Source organism: Myxine glutinosa, chromosome 12 (assembly GCF_964187855.1).
Source record: "Myxine glutinosa chromosome 12, kmMyxGlut1.1, whole genome shotgun sequence".
NCBI classification, from domain to species: Eukaryota; Metazoa; Chordata; class Myxini; order Myxiniformes; family Myxinidae; genus Myxine; species Myxine glutinosa.
The window spans coordinates 40,385,935-40,405,008 of NC_136272.1; the positions used below are offsets into that span (position 1 = coordinate 40,385,935).

At 48.4% G+C, this 19,074-nt stretch overlaps 1 protein-coding gene across 1 annotated transcript in view; it reads left to right on the top strand.

Annotated features, from left to right (window-relative positions):
* The first annotated feature begins 2,681 nt into the window (after nt 1-2,681).
* LOC137437385 (uncharacterized) overlaps nt 2,682-19,074 on the top strand; it is a 43,302-nt gene continuing 26,909 nt past the window's right edge. The window contains exon 1 of the mRNA XM_078766298.1: nt 2,682-2,998. Coding sequence (XP_078622424.1) covers nt 2,862-2,998 — 137 coding nt within the window. The 5' untranslated portion in view covers nt 2,682-2,861. The remainder of the gene's footprint in view (nt 2,999-19,074) is intronic.

Here is a 19,074-nt window from a genome sequence, read left to right on the forward strand (position 1 = left end):
CAATCATCATTTTCACCATCATCAACCTTTCACTCACTCTCGTCACACTCACCACACTGTCTGCAAACTCCTCAGAAAACAGGACACCAACACCATTCACGCCCTCCGGGCACCCTTGCCACACAAACTTGTATTTCTGTCCCTGCCTTCCCTTCACCATTCTCACACCACTTCCCTTCCATCTCGTCTCCTGCACACAACATATGTCCACTCTTCTTCTGACCAATACTTCCACCACTTCTCCTGATCTCCCTGTCATTGTCCCTACATTCCATGTCCCAAATCTCAAAAACCGAACTCCACGTCGGGCATCAGACGTTTCGCCGTCATAAATGGAATGATTTCCACCCTTGCTTCGATCGGGTTCCCCACCTTGAGTTTTGATGAGAGGGAGTGGGGTCACCCACGGGGTACTTCGGGCTGTACCCTGCCCATATGTAGTCTTAATTGTCATGGTTCTCTTTTTGAGACAATGTTTTTATGGCCGGATGCCCTTCCTGACGCCAACCCTTTTAGTCGCCTCTTACGACACGCAGGGATACGGTGTACCTATTCTAAACCGGGGTACACACCGGTATTTATTTATAATAGATTTTAACTATTTATTTTAACAAATTTAAGAAAAAGTATTGTTATGTCGGGTGGGGTCGTGATATGTAGAGCCAGGTAGATCTGAGTAGGCAGGTCGCGTCTGTCTGTCTGTAAGTCTGTCTGTAAGTAGCCAGTCTGTCGCGGTAAGGAATCTGCCTTGTAATTTTCATGTGTCGGCGTTTTGTCCGGTAAGAGTATATTTGTGAGCATACCAGGATGTTCGTGTGATAAGTAGCGTGGGGATTAAAGAGTAGCGCCCCTGGCGTCACACCTGGTGTAGTGTGTCACACCTGGTGGCTAAACCTTTGTCCCTTATGGCAATGCACACCAACATAGACATGTAGTTCGGTCCCTAGTGCAACACTAAACAATTCCCTGCCCTGACATGACTGAAAGACGAACAGGCAAGGAAACCAGGCCGAAGCACCGCCGATGATGGCCGCCGCCAATTACACCTCCGACAGGCCTAGCCACATCGAGTGCCATGCGCTATGACCACGGAACAGGGAACGAGTGAAGGGGCCGCGCGGTAGGCACAGACCTCCAGCCGGCGAGTCGGTGGAGGGCACTGATTGGGTGGCGCGCCAGGGCTGACGCCACCACCGCGGGAAGGTTATTTAAGGGCGCGCCAAAGGAAATTTTCGGGTTTGCTCTCTTGCGTCTCTTGCGGTTCGTGCTCTGGAGATTCCTGGCCCTGGCAGTCCCGGTGCGATCCTGAGTGGACAGTCCTGTCCCTGGTTGAGTTGGCTTATCGATCGTGTGTGAAGATCGACCTCGTTGTGCTTGGAGTGGTGCTGTGGTGCTGGAGCGGGGGACCTCGTGGGTGCATCGGGGCCGAACGGAGCCGTGTTCCATGCCGGAGATTGAAGAAGAGGGACAGATAAGGCCAATCCCCATTACATTTTACACGACGAGACAATTATTTTCCTTTAATCTATTCCTGTGTCTGTATTTGACGTCTGTGTGGGATCCCAATCTCGGAACTTTATTTATTATCGCGTTTCCTGTCCCTGCGTTTCTTTTTAATAAACCCTTGTATTATTTTCCATCCCCTGTTAAACCTGTGCCCGTTTGAACTAATTTTCCTGCACGTTCGAAGCTGCCGTGGGTTCGTTGAAGGTAAGCGCTTGCGCAGCCTTCCATTTTCCTTCTTCCTCCCGCATTTGATAGTCAAATCCGTGTTTGGTCGTCGCCTCAATTAAAACCGTTTATGCCTATCCGTGGTCTCTGGTGTTAACCGGAGTCGCACGACAATATCTAATAATATAAATTTTTTAACCCTGCTGCCATTGATTTGTGAAGCTCACCTAAATATGGGCAATCTTTATGCGACCATCAACCAATAAATTCAGCTGCTGCCCCCAGGGGTGATTATATCTTCTTCTTTTTGTAACCTGCACGTGTCTACAAGAGTTGTGCCTGGTTGTTGTGGTGGTTCCTGGTGGGGTTTATTTTTGAAACGTGTACCCATTGGTCGGACAGCTGCTGGACTCTCCGCCTACATTTGTTGCTTGACTCCACCCACGATATCGCTGAGATGGTGATATGGCCGCCATCTTGGTTTTCTGATGGATCTAAGTCTCTGAGACATTAGGCCTGTAGGCCTCTGGTGATTATACACCGCCTGGGTTTGTTGCGTCAGATTTCCATTGGCTTTGGTCGAGTGTTATTCACGATGAGGGACCCCGAAAAATGTAATCGTATGTGGAATAAAATTATTCGTAAGGTTTAATCAGGCCCGGCAGGTACGTCAGAACGTTCGGTAATCCGGCGTTACGTTACGTAAATTACGAGAAAATATATCACGTAATTTTTTGAATGGCCACATGTGGGGCTAAAAAACATCCGTGTACCGTCGATCATGGTAACCATGTCCATGGTATCGGTTAGCATTCTCCCCGCCACAATCACGTGACACGTGATGTCGAGACAATGCAGATTCGATGGAAACATCCTTTATCCAAGGAATGTAAGAGGCGGTCTTACCCTTGGCACGTTACAACCACCTCACGACCCAACACCCGCGCCGACCTCGCAAACGAGTTTTGTTTGTAACGTCCAAGTTTAGCGTCCCTGTGACGCCTAGTCGTTGCGACGGGACATGGTGCGGGACAGGGCGACCGAGCATCCCGAACCACGCGAGCATCCCCGACCACGTGAGCATCCCCGACCACGTGTGCATTCCCGACCACGTGAGCATCCCCGACCAAGTGAGCATTCCCGACCACGTGAGCATCCCCAACCACGTGTCCCCGACGCTGCGCCCACCCATGGTCCGTGGCTGGACGAGCGTCTCGGGTCCCGAGAAACAGCTGCTCGTTGGCTTCATGGAAAACCCACCAAGACGGACATTGAGTGGAGAGTGTACCGAGGGCGAGGCCTGTTGCGTCCAACGTGAGGCGAGTTGGTAAGAGCTGTCTTCAGAATAAGATCCAAACGTTTTGTTATATTAAACTCGCATGAACACCAATGGTGTACCTTGAAACACTACTTCCGTGCGCTAAACACAATTTGGTCCTGGATGTGGGATCGCCCGGTTTACTTCCCAATGGATTCATGAAGATTATTTAATTTTTCAAACCTCCTTCTCTACCTCCTCCTCACTCCATCTTCCACATTCTTCTTCCTCCCTTTTACGCTCCTTACCCTCTTCTTCTTTCCCCTGACATGAAAATGTGACATTGATGTCACACGAGACCATATACGAGTTGTTATTGGGACCATGATACCTATATATCACCTTGCACAACGTCGTTCCCATTTAGACCATGATCTTCACCAACCACAGCTGGGTGCTGCTATGATCATGGAAAGAATGGCAATTCCCATATTAAACATCCTGCTGGGATATGTCTGTAACATGGAACACTAGCCAAAGGTCACGGATTCTCACAACTTTAAAAAAAAAAAAAAATTCGTATACAAGATCGAGGCTCATGTAAGAGCTGACATTAATCACAAAAAACAAACTGACATAAAACATATGATGAAGGGAGCGGGAGACAAGATGGGTGCAGAGAGGGAAGCACACAAGTACAACAGTAGAGAACAGGGACATCGGGAGATCTGTGGGAGGGAGAGGGCTTGGGGGGATGAGGCATGGGAAGGGAGGTGGAGAGTGAGAGAGAACTTTATGTAAACGTCACATGAGGAGTCATTTATTTATTACGTACACAAATAATGTCGGAATTTGTGACTCTCCCGACCTCGGTTTCACATCCTGTTACTTCATTCGCTCCAAACCTCCCCGTTCTCTACTCATTCCTACCACTCACCTACCATCTCTTAATGGTGAAGAATCACTTTTCTTTTCTTTCTTTTTTTTCTCGGACCCGGATCCAGATCTTCACCAAAATCGAATCAGCATGGTCTTGTCACACACCCAACCCAACCTTGGGTGGCAGAATTACCAAAAAACCTCCCCTCGCTCCTCTTTTCCTCTTCCTGTTTTCCTCTTGTATTTTTGTGAATAGAAGATAGTTCTTCACGGTTCTGTTTAAATATGTTTAAACTTTCCCCTGCAGTGTTTTATTCAGTGGTTTATTACAACACGCTGTTTTTCTTCCTATTTAAAAGGCTCCTTTCAATTTCCTCTTCAACTCATTCCATTTCAAAAAAATATTCAATCTCTTATAATTCTTTCTCAATACATGCTCTAAATTCTCATTCATTCCACCCCTCCTCCATCGTTCTTAAACGGATCGCTAACTTGAAAATCACAACAAACCCAATTTGTTATAAATGTTCATCTTTCATTAATCATCCACTTTCTAAACGTCCCCCTTGCGCCTCCCCTCCTTAACTCCCCCCTTGCCCCTCCCCTCCAAATCTCCCCCCTTGCTCCTCCCCTCCTAAACTCCCCCATTGCGCCTCCCCTCCTAAACTCCCCCCTTGTCCCTCCCCTCCAAATCTCCCCCCTTGCCCCTCCCCTCCAAATCTTCCCCCTTGCCCCTCCCCTCCTAAAGTCCCCCCTTGCCCCTCTCCTAAACTCCCCCCTTGCCCTTCCCCTCCTAAACACCCCCCTTGCCCTTCCCCTCCTAAACTCCCCCCTTGCCCCTCCCATTCAAAACTACCCCCCAACCCCTCCCCTTCAAATCTACCCCCCAACCATCCCTCCCAAATTCTCCCTCCTCCCACCTCCTTATCAAAGCCGCCTCCTCCCCACTTCGTCTCCCTTCTATCTCATACCTCCACCGCCCCCAACCTTCGACCTTCCTCTGCCCCCCCTCAAACAACTCCTCACTGTGCCTCATCCCATCACCATCAAACCTTTCGTCCTCCTCATCCTTCCCTTTCTTGTAACTCTTCTGTAATCTCTGCCACACTATCAACTGCTCTTCCTACCTCCCCCTCTCATCCTTCATCTGACCCTACCCCTCCCCTCCCCTGTCCTGTACCCGATGCTCCCCCTCTCTCTTCATTAACGGTATGGACCTCAAATATCCAGGGCCTTCGCTCAAACCTGATTGATCTCTCCATTCAGGTTGCTTCTGACAATCCAGACTTGATCTGCTTAACAGAAACTTTCCTCCTTCAAGATGTCTCTGATTCCTTAATATCTCTTCCTGGTTACTCCCTCCTCCGGTATGATAGACCTGAGCCTCGTCCTGGTGGTAGGGTGGCTATCTTTATCAAAAACTCTCTTCCTCACTCTCCTTGCACTGCCCTCTCTCCACCCCACCCCCAGGAGTACCTCCAAACCCATCTCTCTCTGTTCCCACCTTTCCCAGTCGAACTCAACTGCTCCTGGACTCTGTGTCCTTCTCTCCTGACAAGGTTGAGAAGTTTCTGTCAAACCTCGACTCTGATTCTGCAACTGGACCAGACGGCATCAGCCCACGGGTCCTAAAATCCTGCTCTGCCGCTCTATCTCACCCTCTCTCTGTTCTTTTCACCCTCTCTTTTGCTCAAGGTCATCTGCCAGCATCCTGGAAATCAGCAAACATTACCGCTTTACACAAAAAAGGTGCAAAAACAGATCCTTGCAACTACAGACCAATCAGCCTGCTCCCAATTATCAGCAAAGTCATGGAATCCATCATTGCTTCGGATATGAAATCTTTCCTCTTCTCCAATGGCTTGATCTCTGATCATCAATTTGGTTTCAGACCAGGTCACTCTACTCTGGACATGCTGCTTCTGCTGTCTCAACAATGGATGGAGGTCCTCAATGCCAAACAGGAAATCAGAGCTGTCTCACTTGACACATCACGTGCCTTCGATACAGTCTGGCACCCAGCTCTGCTCATCAAACTCTCCTCCTATGGTATCCATGGAAATCTCCACTCATGGCTTGCGGACTTCCTCTCTGGTCGAAGGCAACGTGTGGCCCTGAATGGATTTCTCTCATCTCCCCTTCCTGTTCTGGCTGGAGTTCCCCAAGGTAGTGTTCTGGGCCCTGTGCTATTTCTGGTCTTCATCAATGATCTCTCCGACTCTCTGGAAAATCCTCTCTATCTCTTTGCTGATGACTCCACTATCTGCCGCTCCATTCCTCATCCCTCAGTTCGGCAGTCTGCAGCCTCATAACTCTCTGCAGACCTGGAAAAAAAATCATAGACTGGTTAAACAAGTGGAACATGTCTTTCAATCCTGACAAATCGCACACTCTTACAATGTCTCTCCGAAAGGGCCGACTGGAAAAACCCTTCCATCTACTTTCTCAACAATCCTCTCCAAGAAGTTCTGTCGCTCAAGCTTTTGGGTCTCACTATCTGCCATGATCTTTCTTGGGAAAACCACATTTCCAAGCTGGCCTCCAAAGCCAGTCGCTGACTGGGCATCCTTCGTCGTATGAAGTCCTTCCTTGGCACACCTGAGCTCCTCACCACATACAAGGCTTTCATCCGCAGCTCAATGGACTACTGTTCCCCCCTCTGGGCTGGTGCTCCTACCTCATACCTAGCTCGGCTTCACGCTGTTGAAACCAAAGCTTTCAGAATCATTGGAATCTCCTGCGATGAAGTTAACTCCGAGGGCCTTTCACTCACTCACCACAGGCAGGTTGGTGGTCTTTCTGTCTTCTACCGACTCCTCTCCGGCCTTGCTCCCCCAGCTCTCTCTGTGCTCTGTACCCCCAATATTCCTTCAGGTCGCACAAGATCTGCGTGCAACCCTCTTATGGTTAAACTGCCAAAATCTAGGCTCTCTGCTCACCTTCACTCTTTCATTCCCCTTTTCTCCCGCCTCTGGAACAAACTCCCCCACTCCCTTCAATTCCACTCCTCCCTCCAGGTCCTTAAAACAGCTGTTCACCACCATCTCTTATCTTCCCCCATCCAAAACCTTGATCTTTTCTACACCCGCTAATTCACCCCAGATACTTTTTTTTTTTTTTTTTTTTGGGGAAATTCCAACTTCTTTCCTGGAAGTCCTTGCAGTGTTCATATATTTTATACCTTTCCCACCTCCCCCAAAGCCCTCCCCCTCCCACATTTCTCCTGTTTCCCACCTCCCCCAAAGCCCTCCCCCTCCCACATTTCTGCTCTCAAATGTTGTTTGTGTCCTTCCCCCTCTCTCCCCATCTTGTCTGCCGCTCCCCTTATTTTTTTGTTTTGTGTGTCGGTTTGACTTTTTTTGTGATTAATGTTAGCTCTTTCACGAGCCTCGATCTTGTATACAAAAAAAATTTTTTTTTGTGTAGATTAGTAAAATTGCATGCGTAATGGTAAAATTGCATATGTGATAGTAAAATTGCATACGTAACGGTAAAATTGCATACGTAACGGTAAAATTGCATATGTAACAGTAAAATTGCATATGTGATAGTAAAATTGCACACGTAATAGTAAAATTGCATACGTAATAGTAAAATTGCATACGTATAGTAAAATTGCATACGTAATAGTAAAATTGCATACGTAATAGTAAAATTGCATACGTAATAGTAAAATTGCATACGTAATAGTAAAATTGCATGCGTAATGGTAAAATTGCATGCGTAATGGTAAAATTGCATGCGTAATGGTAAAATTGCATACGTAATAGTAAAATTGCATACGTAATAGTAAAATTGCATACGTAATAGTAAAATTGCATGCGTAATAGTAAAATTGCATACGTAATAGTAAAATTGCATACGTAATAGTAAAATTGCATACGTAATAGTAAAATTCCATACGTAATAGTAAAATTGCATACGTAATAGTAAAATTGCGTACGTAATAGTAAAATTGCGTACATAATAGTAAAATTACGTATGTAACGTGACCCTTGTGATGCCACAGCGAATCACAGCTACCTGAGAAATATTTCTGAAGTGACAAAATACCAACAAGATAATGATGTGAATGTGAGTTTTTGTTGTGATGTAAACAGTGCCCCAAACCAAGGCAAATCCCAATGGCACATTTGTCCACATAGTTTAAAACTCTGGCATTGGCCCGATGTTCAACGCTTCCTCAAGGTGATTTTCAAAGAAAGTGACGCCCCGTGATATTCTTCTGCAGGTGTCTCAATAAAATCTACGCACTAGAAACACATGTATGTATGTGTCCTTGTGCATTTTATTGAGACATCCTGCGTTTGCTAGAAGCCGAGGTTTCCTCATAAGTTCTTGGTTTTGTTTGAGCCCTCTTTGCATAAAGATTTGCGATCTTGAAGGTTTCTTGTAAAAATACTCTCTTTTTCTTAGTTTCACGCAAAGAACAGTTTTCCGGACTTTTTTTCTAAACTCTTAATGCAAATGATTTCTAACTTGGTACATGGTTTCCTCATGATAAGTTACAGATCAAGTTCGAACTTCACGACGTTTCGATCATTTTTGACAAAGTTATGGCACTTTGAACTTTGGGAATTCTGATAATTCCGATGATCCTTAACTCAGTGCCATTTTAAGTTTTAATTTCCTTTAAAAAAGATTTTCTCTGCAATAATAGGACCGATTGAGATCAAATTTTCACCGTAGGGGGGACTCGGTCTGTAGAATATTTTACTGGTAATTATGACGTCACAGATCACGTGGTTCGGCCGACATATTGTTTTTCGTGAAAACACGAAAACCCATTTTTCTCTGCAACGGCTGAACAGATCGAGGCCAAACTTTGCAGGCAGAATCGCATACCCATAAAAAAAACCACCTTTAGAGGTCATTTTTCCTCGCAAAGCGGGGGTTGGCCTTTTTCAGGAACCGTGGTTGTTGTTGTTTTTTGGTCCCCTTTTTAGCCGCCTCGCAGACGCTGCTCATAGAGTGCCCTCTGCTGCTGCTGTTGTTGTTCTTCTTCTTCTTCTTGTTCTTCTTGTTCTTGCAGAGAAGACAAAACCTCAAAGCTCCACCCATTCTGGGAACCATAGCTCCACCCATTCTGGGAGAGCCTTCATATAAACAAATATCCACCATTTTATTAACTCGCATAGCTTTGAGGCCTGTTTTGTAGGCCCGTGGTGTCTTCCTCTCTCACACAGTTTTATTTCAAATCAAATTCGATATATCATTTCATTTTTCACAGTCGCTAACATAGTTTTAGACTCAGTTGAAAAAAAACGGGAAGAAAATCCGATGAAAGTTGCCCTTTATAGAACGAAATGAATTCTCAAAGGCCTGTAACTTCAAGTCCATTGCGATATATTTTTTTTCAATCGCGGCATGGTCAGTCATACACCGCCCGAAATAAGAGACGGGAAAATGCTGAGATATATATATATATTTTGTTTAAATCGCGGCATGGTCAGTCATACACCGCCCGAAATAACAGACGGGAAAATGCCGAGACATATTAAAAATTTGTCCATTTGATGACAATCGTCACGATGAAATATTTAATTTATACGTCGTCACAATAATGTGGAGAGAGGAGCATAGCTTCGTTCACGTGTCGCCACACACCGGAAATTGCCGAGATATATTTTTTTTTAATCGCGGCATGGTCAGTCATACACCGCCTGAAATAACAGACGGGAAAATGCCGAGATGTATTAAAAATTCGTCGCCACACACGGGAAATTGCCGAGATATATTTTCACTTTGCACAAAAATAACATCAAGTAATCGAATCATTAGGAATGTCCTGTGCCTATAACATCGACGTTATAGGCACAGCTGCATCTAGGCATTGTGTAACATCGACGCGGCTTTTGTTTTAATTAAAACTTTTTGTACTTGTTGAAGCAATGTTTTACGGCCGGATGCCCTTCCTGACGCCAACCCTTTTTGCCGCCTTTAACGACAAACAGGGAATTACCAGTGAACTGGTACTCAATTAGCCGACCTCGGAAGGATGACAGGCTGAGTCAACCCCCCTGGCGTTAATTCAGCGATCGACCCAGAATCGCATACCCATGACGAACAAAAAAAGTCAGCGAGCATGACGTCATGCATCACATGGTTTCAGAGTTATGACGTTTTTAACCATGAACCTTTAAAACCGAGTCGCTCCCTCATTTGTGATCCAATCGAGGGGAAACTTCACAGATTTGTTCAGCATGTCAGTCTACTAAAATGTCCTTTTGGAATTTGCGATGGGGCATGTGGTTTGGCAGATATCGTTAATTAAACGAAATTTTTTTTTTTTAAATGGATATCTCTTGTTTATTCTAGAGTTCTCCTCAAGCCCCACCGTGTTCTCAGCCTCGTCTCGCGAACGTCAAAAGCGCGACACAGTGCGCGCTTTCGGGAGGGGCGGAGCCAAGCCGAGCAACATATATATATATATACACATCGATCATTGATCGTGAACCGGAAAATATAATAAATTACTGATATTTAGCGACTCGAAAGGTTCTTTATCAACAACTTATTTTCTCGTGCTTCTGCTGACCTGTCTGCAAGGTGTATAAATCGAAGTCCCGAGTGCGAATCACAGGTGAGCCCGTCCTGAGGTAATTAGCGATTGGGAACGATTCAGAACCTGTGGGTAAATAACCCTTGGTAATTTCCCCAACAGTTTTCCGGAAGACAGACTGCCGGTAGTGGACATGTATTGCAGCGCAATACTCAGAATGCTTGTTTTCCAACGGTTCCACGAAACTCACTCCTTGCTGGGAAATGTGTCATTGGCTGCATGTTGTTGGGCAGGTGGAAATTTTTTTGACTTGCCTCTCGTAATGACATCGAGTAAAAAATGTAAATAATGAACACTTTTCATTCATGAAAGGTGTTTTGGGGGTTTAAGCTTAGGTTTTTATTGTCCCCCGTCGCACCGCAGAGCGAAAGGGAGACTATGGTTTTCCCGTCCATCCGTGCGTGTGGGCTTGCGTGCGTACGTATGTGTGTGCGTGTGTAAGCGAAGGACCACATTCGAATTTGTTGTGTGGGTGCAACCCACGTCAAAATCCAAGATGGCCGCCGCCATGTGCGTCTGATGCCATGTATGTCTGAACCTTGTGAGCGGAATATCTTGAAAAATAAGTGAAGTACCAACTTCTAATCTGGTGTGTGGGTGTATCTAGGCATAAGGAAGAACCCTATTGAAAATTGGGTCGCCACTTCAAAATCCAAGATGGCCGCCGCCATGTATGTCTGAACCTTGTGAGCGGAATATCTTGAAAAATAAGCGAAGTACCAACTTCTAATCTGGTGTGTGGGTGTATCTGGGCATAAGGAAGAACGCGATTGAAAATTGGGCCACCACGTCAAAATCCAAGATGGCCGCCACCATGTATGTCTGAACCTTGTGAGCGAAATATCATATCATAGCATGTTTTCTGCGTCTTCCACTTTGTCAACTCACATCACTTCCCCGACGGGGGACCTAGGCGTAACGCTTGTATATTGGGGGTTTAAGCTTCAGTTTTTATATATTGGGGGTTTAAGCTTCAGTTTTTATATATTGGGGGTTTAAGCTTTGGTTTTTATATATTGGGGGTTTATGCTTCCGTTTTTATATATTGGGGGTTTAAGCTTCAGTTTTTATATATTGGGGGTTTAAGCTTCGGTTTTTATATATTGGGGGTTTATGCTTCGGTTTTTATATATTGGGGGTTTAAGCTTCGGTTTTTATATATTGGGGGTTTAAGCTTCGGTTTTTATATATTGGGGGTTTATGCTTCAGTTTTTATATTGTTGCGGTTCTGAGAAATGTACATATTGATTAATAAAGGTTAAAGGTTTTGCCCCCATAGTTAGTCCACATGCAACATGTAGGCCACCTTAGAACATTAGTTATGTCATAGTATATGTGTAGAATAAGGCCATTCCCAATAGTGATACCTGCGTTGTGTAAAATAAATAAGAGTAGATCCCATTCATTTTGCAGCCCACCCTCCAATCGACCTCATTGTGCACCTTCCAGTCTGCGCCCTATTGCCCCTCGCATTGGGATTCTCAAACCAGCCAAATGCCACAAGGTAGGCCTGAAAAGGGGGAGGAGCGTGAGGTCGGGGTGTGGCCACGTCAAGCAGACGTCAAGGGTGGAGCCGGTAAGAGCCAAAACGACCAACCAGGGTGTAGTGAAATTATACCAAGGTGAACCCAGGGATGCTCGCCACGAAAAAGGGGGGCCGTCTATAAGACCCGGGACACTCGGGGCGTGCGGACACTCCGGCGGGACTCACTGTGACATTATCCAGTAGTTGAATGGTATGTACGCCCCAAAGGCTGCGCTGCGCGAACCATTGTTATATCGAAGCTACCTTTGCTGTGCTTGAAATGCTCTGATTAAATGCCTATTGTTGCATGTATTGTTACAGGAGATATTATCGATCTAAATGATATTAAAGCCTACACTGAGGAAAGTCGTGTCTGCGCTTGATTTTCACGACATTTAATATCATTTATTTCGCCATGGCTGACCACAAGATGATCGTGGTTCCGATTCTCGGTGCCGACCCTCTGGCTGAAGGATCTGCATCGGAGTTTGCTCACTGGCTCAACACGCTGCAGAACTACTTCGCTGCTCACGAGACGGAGCCAACCGCTGAGATACGGCTGTCCGTCTTACAGTCCAAGGTCCATCACACTGTGTACAAGACCATTTCTCGATTTGTGACGTATGATACGGCCCTGGCCGAGCTGAAGCGCCTTTACATAAAGAAACGGAGCGCTGTGCACGGCCGGCATCAACTCTCTCAGCGACGGCAGCAACCGTCTGAATCGATCGATCGCTATGCGCAGGAGTTGCGCTATTTATTGGCAGATTGTGTGCAGGACGTCCGGACTCATGAGCAAGTTCAAGACGATTTGCTCCGAGATGCATTCATATCCGGAATTAGTTCTGGAGTCTTGCGGCTGCGTCTCTTGGAGGTCGCGGAGCTGACATTTACAGAGGCACTACGGCTGGCGCGCGTTTATGCAGATGCTCGACAACAATTGACCGCCTATGATAACCCACGAGTCGTGGCGGGGACCTCGCAACTCGCGCGACCCGAGAGGGCCATCGCCGAGGATACGGAGGAGGACCCAACCACCACGACGGCCGAGTCCCTGGGTGCTCCGGAAGCGGACTCCGCATCCGGCCTCACTGCAGCTGCCGCTGCCCGGCCACGGCTTGCCCGGTATGCAAAATGTTATTTTTGTGGCAATCGGCAGCATCCCCGGACTGAATGCCCGGCCCGAGAGGCGACCTGTCACCTCTGCTCCACTAAAGGCCATTTTGCAAAAGTCTGCAGAAAGGCCGCCCGGGGCACGCATTCCCGAGCGACCTTGAATGTGCTCATCGCTGAACCAATGGATCGAGCACCGGACGGGGCGCCTTGCACAGCTTTGATGAGCCGCCCTCCTCCTCGCGGGCCTCTGGCTTCTCGCCCGACCTTGGTGAGATACGTCGGGCCGCCGAAACAAATGGCGCAAACGCGACCGGTCACAAAGCATCTAACCTTGACTGGCGTGCAAACGCCTCCTTCAAACAAGCGACATGCGCCCACTTTGGAATTGCCTCTCGAGGTGCGGCAAACGCAGCACGTGACTCGAGCGCCATCTGATGACAGCTTTTGCGAATTACATGCTTCCCTTCTGGCATGTCCAGCTGCTGATGGCAGAATTCTTTCTCACGTGGCTCGAGCGCCATCTGGCGGTAGCTCTTGCGAATTACATGCACCCGCTTTGGCATATGACTCTGCAGATGGCAGAATTCTTTCTCACGTGGCTCGAGCGCCATCTGGCGGTAGCTCTTGCGAATTACATGCACCCGCTTTGGCATATGACTCTGCAGATGGCTGTGAACTTTCTCCCGTGGCTCGAGCGCCGTCTGGAGGCTTCTCTCCCGACTACTCCACACCCACTCTGGCAAATGAAACTACCGAAGAGCCAACTGACTTCAATGCTCCTGCTGAGGCCCGAAGGATTGCAGCCGGCGTGGGATCCACCCGCGAGGCGCGATCTTCTCGCCCGGCCGGAACTATACCTGCCGGGTCTGCCGGCCTAGCGCAGGCCTTCATTCCGCTCATGGTCGCGGGCGTTGTTGCGCAAGCTTTAATTGATACGGGATCCACGGATAGTTTTATTGATCAGCGTCTCGTGCGACAACATGGGTGGCCGGTTCTCGGGACAACCCGCCGGATCTTCATGGCATCTCAGGGACTTCGGTTGAGCACAAAAGGGGCGTGTCGATTGAAACTTGTGATAAATGGGCGCACGTTCCCGGACGTGTATCTCATGGTATTACCGGCCTTATGCGCTGACGTTCTGTTAGGACTTGATTTCCTTAAGCGGCATGGTCGTTTAGAGATGGACTTCGGAGGGCCGGACACGCTCGCTGTGTGTGCCCTCGCTCAAATGGACATGGAGCCACTCTCACTGTTCCCCAACCTGACCACTGATTGTACCCCTGTGGCCATCAAATCGCGGCGCTACTCTCGCGCGGACGCGCAATTCATTGCGGAGGAAACGGCCCTGCTCTTGAAGGACGGTATCATAGAACACAGTAGGTCTCCGTGGAGGGCCCAAGTCTTAGTGGTGCGGAGTGAGGCTCACCGCAGGCGAATGGTAATCGACTATTCGCAAACGATTAATCGCTTTACACAGCTGGATGCCTACCCATTACCGGGGATGGACGCCCTGGTACGCCAGGTGGCCCTGTATTCCGTTTATAGCACTCTCGATCTACGTAGTGCGTATCATCAAGTCCCCATCTCTAGGGCTGATCGCGTCTTTACGGCCTTTGAATCGGGTCAGCGGTTGTACCAGTTCACGAGACTTCCTTTTGGGGTAACGAACGGCGTCGCTTGTTTTCAGAGAGCTATGGATGACCTCGTTGCGAAGGAGCATTTGACGGATGTCTTTGTCTATCTGGACAATCTTACGGTTTGTGGGTACGACCAGGCGCATCACGACGCTAATCTAAAACGCTTCCTCGAGGTTGCGCGGAAATATCGCTTAACCATGAATGAGGCGAAGTGTCAATACTCTCTACGCACGGTAGACCTTCTGGGGTACACCGTGACCCATGGCTCCGTCTCTCCAGATAAGGAGCGTCTGCGCCCTTTGCTCGATATGGCTCCGCCTAGCGATCGGGCTTCGCTGAAACGCGCTCTAGGGCTGTTCGCCCACTACTTGAAGTGGGTGCAAAATTTCTCTGCTAAGCTCCGCCCCCTCGTGGCCTGCGACACTTTCCCCATGGGCCCGGCCGCCCTGGCGGCCTTCGAGGGCCTTAAAGTCGACATTGCTGGCGCCGCTGTCGCAACGATTGACGAGAGTGCCTCTTTCGTTTTGGAGAGTGATGCCTCGGACCATGCGATAGCGGCGACCCTCTCCCAAGGAGGCCGCCCTGTGGCTTTCTTCTCGCGGACTCTCACCTCCGCCGAGCGGAGGCATTCGTCCGTCGAAAAGGAAGCGTACGCGATCGTCGAATCTATTCGGCGATGGCGGCCGTATCTGCTTGGGCGGAGTTTCCAAATTATCACGGACCAACAGAGTGTTGCGTTTATGTACGACACCTTACATGCTCAGCGCATTAAGAATGAGAAAATCACCCGCTGGCGTATCGAACTCGCCGACTTCTGCTACACCATCAAATACCGCCCGGGGAAGGATAACCTGGTCGCTGACGCCTTATCGCGGCCGGCCACTTGCGCGGGGGTCGTAACTTTGGAGGGGCTGCGCACTTTGCACAGCACTATGTGTCATCCCGGGGTGACGCGCTTCGCGCATTTTGTGCGCGCGGGCAATCTGCCGTACTCGATGGAGGACATCCGCCGCATCTGCCGTGATTGCGCGGTCTGTGCGGAACTCAAACCGCGTTTTTATAGCCCTCCCCTGGGGACACTCGTTAGGGCTACTAGACCGTGGGAGCGCTTGGCGATGGACTTCAAAGGGCCGCTGCCAATGTCGAGCAACTCTCGCTATCTGCTCACTATCGTCGATGAGTATTCCCGATTCCCCTTTGCTTACACGTGCGGGGATATGTCGGCTGCCACGGTTATTCGGTGCCTTCAGAATTTGTTTTCTATGTTCGGATATCCGGCCTACGTGCATACCGATCGGGGTGCGGTGTTCCTGTCCCAGGAAGTGAGGGGCTACTTGCTCCAAAATAATGTCGCTTCGAGCTACACCACCCCGTACCGGCCCCAAGCTAACGGACAGATCGAACGCTTTAATGGGATTATATGGCGGGCCGTCATGCTAAGCCTTCGGACCCTCGGCCGAGGCCTCGATAAATGGGCGTGGTCGCTGCCTGCCGCTCTAAACTCGATCCGGGCTCTCCTATGTACTGCCACCAACCAGACTCCTCACGAACGACTGTTCCACCACCCTAGAAGCTCCGGCAGTATCCAGTCTTTACCCAGCTGGCTCGCTGAACCGGGGCCCGCCTATCTCAAACGAGCGGTTCGCACTAGCAAGTACGACCCCCTTGTTGACAAGGTGCAGGTCCTCCAGGCTAATCCCGAGCATGCCCGCGTGTTAACGGCGGATGGCCGCGAGTCTACTGTCTCCGTTCGCCATCTCGCCCCATGTGGGGACGACGACAGGGATATCGACGAACCCGTCTACGAGTCTATGGACTCTATCGAAGCTTCCCCTATGGAACTACCACTGTTACTCCCGTCGTCCCCCGCTCCCGTGCCCGAAGGCGCAGGGGCGCCCCCTCCGACTCCGACCTCCGGCGGCTATTCCGACGCGGGGGACTCCGGGCTTGGGGACGCCGTGCCCGGTAGATTCAGAACACGAACTGGCAGGGAGGTTCGCCAGCCCGACCGCTACGGGTGGACTGACTGACGTGGATTGACGTGACCCTTTCATTTATTGCTGATGCTTGCCTGCGAACTGCCGAGCGGTAGTCTTGTTTTAACGACGGGGAGAATGTAGTGAAATTATACCAAGGTGAACCCAGGGATGCTCGCCACGAAATAGGGGGGCCGTCTATAAGACCCGGGACACTCGGGGCGTGCGGACACTCCGGCGGGACTCACTGTGACATTATCCAGTAGTTGAATGGTATGTACGCCCCAAAGGCTGCGCTGCGCGAACCATTGTTATATCGAAGCTACCTTTGCTGTGCTTGAAATGCTCTGATTAAATGCCTATTGTTGCATGTATTGTTACAGGAGATATTATCGATCTAAATGATATTAAAGCCTACACTGAGGAAAGTCGTGTCTGCGCTTGATTTTCACGACATGGCGTGAATGGGTGGAATGGCGTGAGGGGCGTGGTCAGTGTGCGTCTGGCAAATTCGAGAGGGTTCGCTGGGCGGCGCTATATAACCGTGAGCACAAAGCCCTTACAGAGGATTGATGCGCTTTATCGAAAGGACTTGAGGATATTCGCGCATTACAGAGGACTTGCACAATTTGCGCGTTGCATAAGGACTCGTGAGAGAAGCCAAGCCTTGGAATTGTTGTGTGGAGGACTTATGCGTTGGTATCAAGAGGTGAAGAGGACTCTCATGCGAATGAATTGATAAGGACTGAAGGAATATAAAGTGGGATTCAGCTAGACGGGCCTCATTAGTGAAACATACGAGGGGGTTCAAAGCTCTTATGCGATAATGGAGAAGTCCGGCCGTCAAATAACTTGAAGCAGTGACTACTGTTCTGGTTCGTGCTTTGGAAAATAGTATATTCCCGAAAGATATCACGATGCTTCCTCCCTCCGTAAACAAATTGGATCCATTTGCTGACTTTGATGGGTTACGACATGTTGGCAGATGCCTGCACATTGGGAACTTCAACATTTCAACAAAACACCCCATCCTGCTTTCTCAAAACCACCAGTCTGTACTGCTGGCCAGATATCACCTGAAGGGAAACCTGTGCATCTGGGAATTTAGCCCTCCCCTTGCTTCAAGCGTTTCTGGTGCTTGGGAGAGGGACATCACCACCTTCCATAAAGTGCTGAACGCCATGTTTCTTGGGTTCAGTCTGGATCAGCACACCCACGAATCACTGGCTCCATTCGTTGCAGAAGTCAGTAGGATCAACTCAAGGCCTAGCACGACTAAATTGCCAGATGTGAATGACCTTCAACCTCGTCTCCAACCATGTTATTGACAATGAAGACCACACCTGTCGCACGCACTACCTCCCAAGGAATTTGTACCATGATGACTCGTACCGATGGACTCGTGAAAACTGTCAAAGTCGGCATTATTCCAAATTCATGTCTTGAATTTACTACTGTCTCGAGTTTTTCCTAAGTTGTACTGTACATGTGTATAATTCTGGGGAGTATATCTATCATTATTTAAGTCAGTGGGACCCGTCATTCTCTTTAACTTTCGCTCTCAAGTCCTGTGTCTGTGCTGCAAAAAGTAAAGACGTCAACTTGGTAAAGTCATGTCACCATAATTTTTTCGGTGGGGAGTATCATCACACCTGTATGCTCTGGTACTGAAGGTCCTGCCTTTTGGGTTTATCCCATCGATTTTTGTGGAAGGTCACTTCCGGTTGATGCACATCTGGTTCACGATGCATGTGTTGTTTTCACCTGCTGATTAAACTGGTCATTTATCTGAAATGAACCTTTTTATTCGACATAATCTTACTATAATTCACCAAATGTCTGTCCGTCTGTCCGTCCTTCGAAGGTACCGCAAAAACGGCTGAAACGATTGCAACGATATTTTGGGTGGGTAATCTTGGGATCTCCTGGAGTAAAATAGGCTATATTGTTTTCCCAATTTCAGCTTTGGCCTCCGGCATTTTCAGGTTTGGACTCCCGCATAACATTATTTTCCCAGGTGCCGCAAAAACGGCTGCACCGATCGCTGCACAACTGCACCGATTGGCTGCACCGATCGGACTCGGTGACCTCGGACAAAGACCTTTTATAAGGACATGGGTTGAATCCCTGCTTGAGAGAATGCCAACCCCCTCCCCGCCATCACGGTCGTCTCTCCAACTCACAATCCCACGAGATATGCGGAAAGGACAACCCAAAACCAATTATCTTCTTTTTTATTCGTATATAAACATCATTAAAAGTAAATAATGACCTCGGACAAAGTTCAAACGATGTGGGTTTAATCTCGACCCGAGAGAATTCCACATAGCTACTTGGGCGATGTATAAGCCAACAGATCGCTGTCTCCATTGATCTTGCCGAGGCCGTAACACCTATTGGCTCAATATCCTTTTAACTGTTGACTTGGTAGTTTTTACAATGAAGGAAAC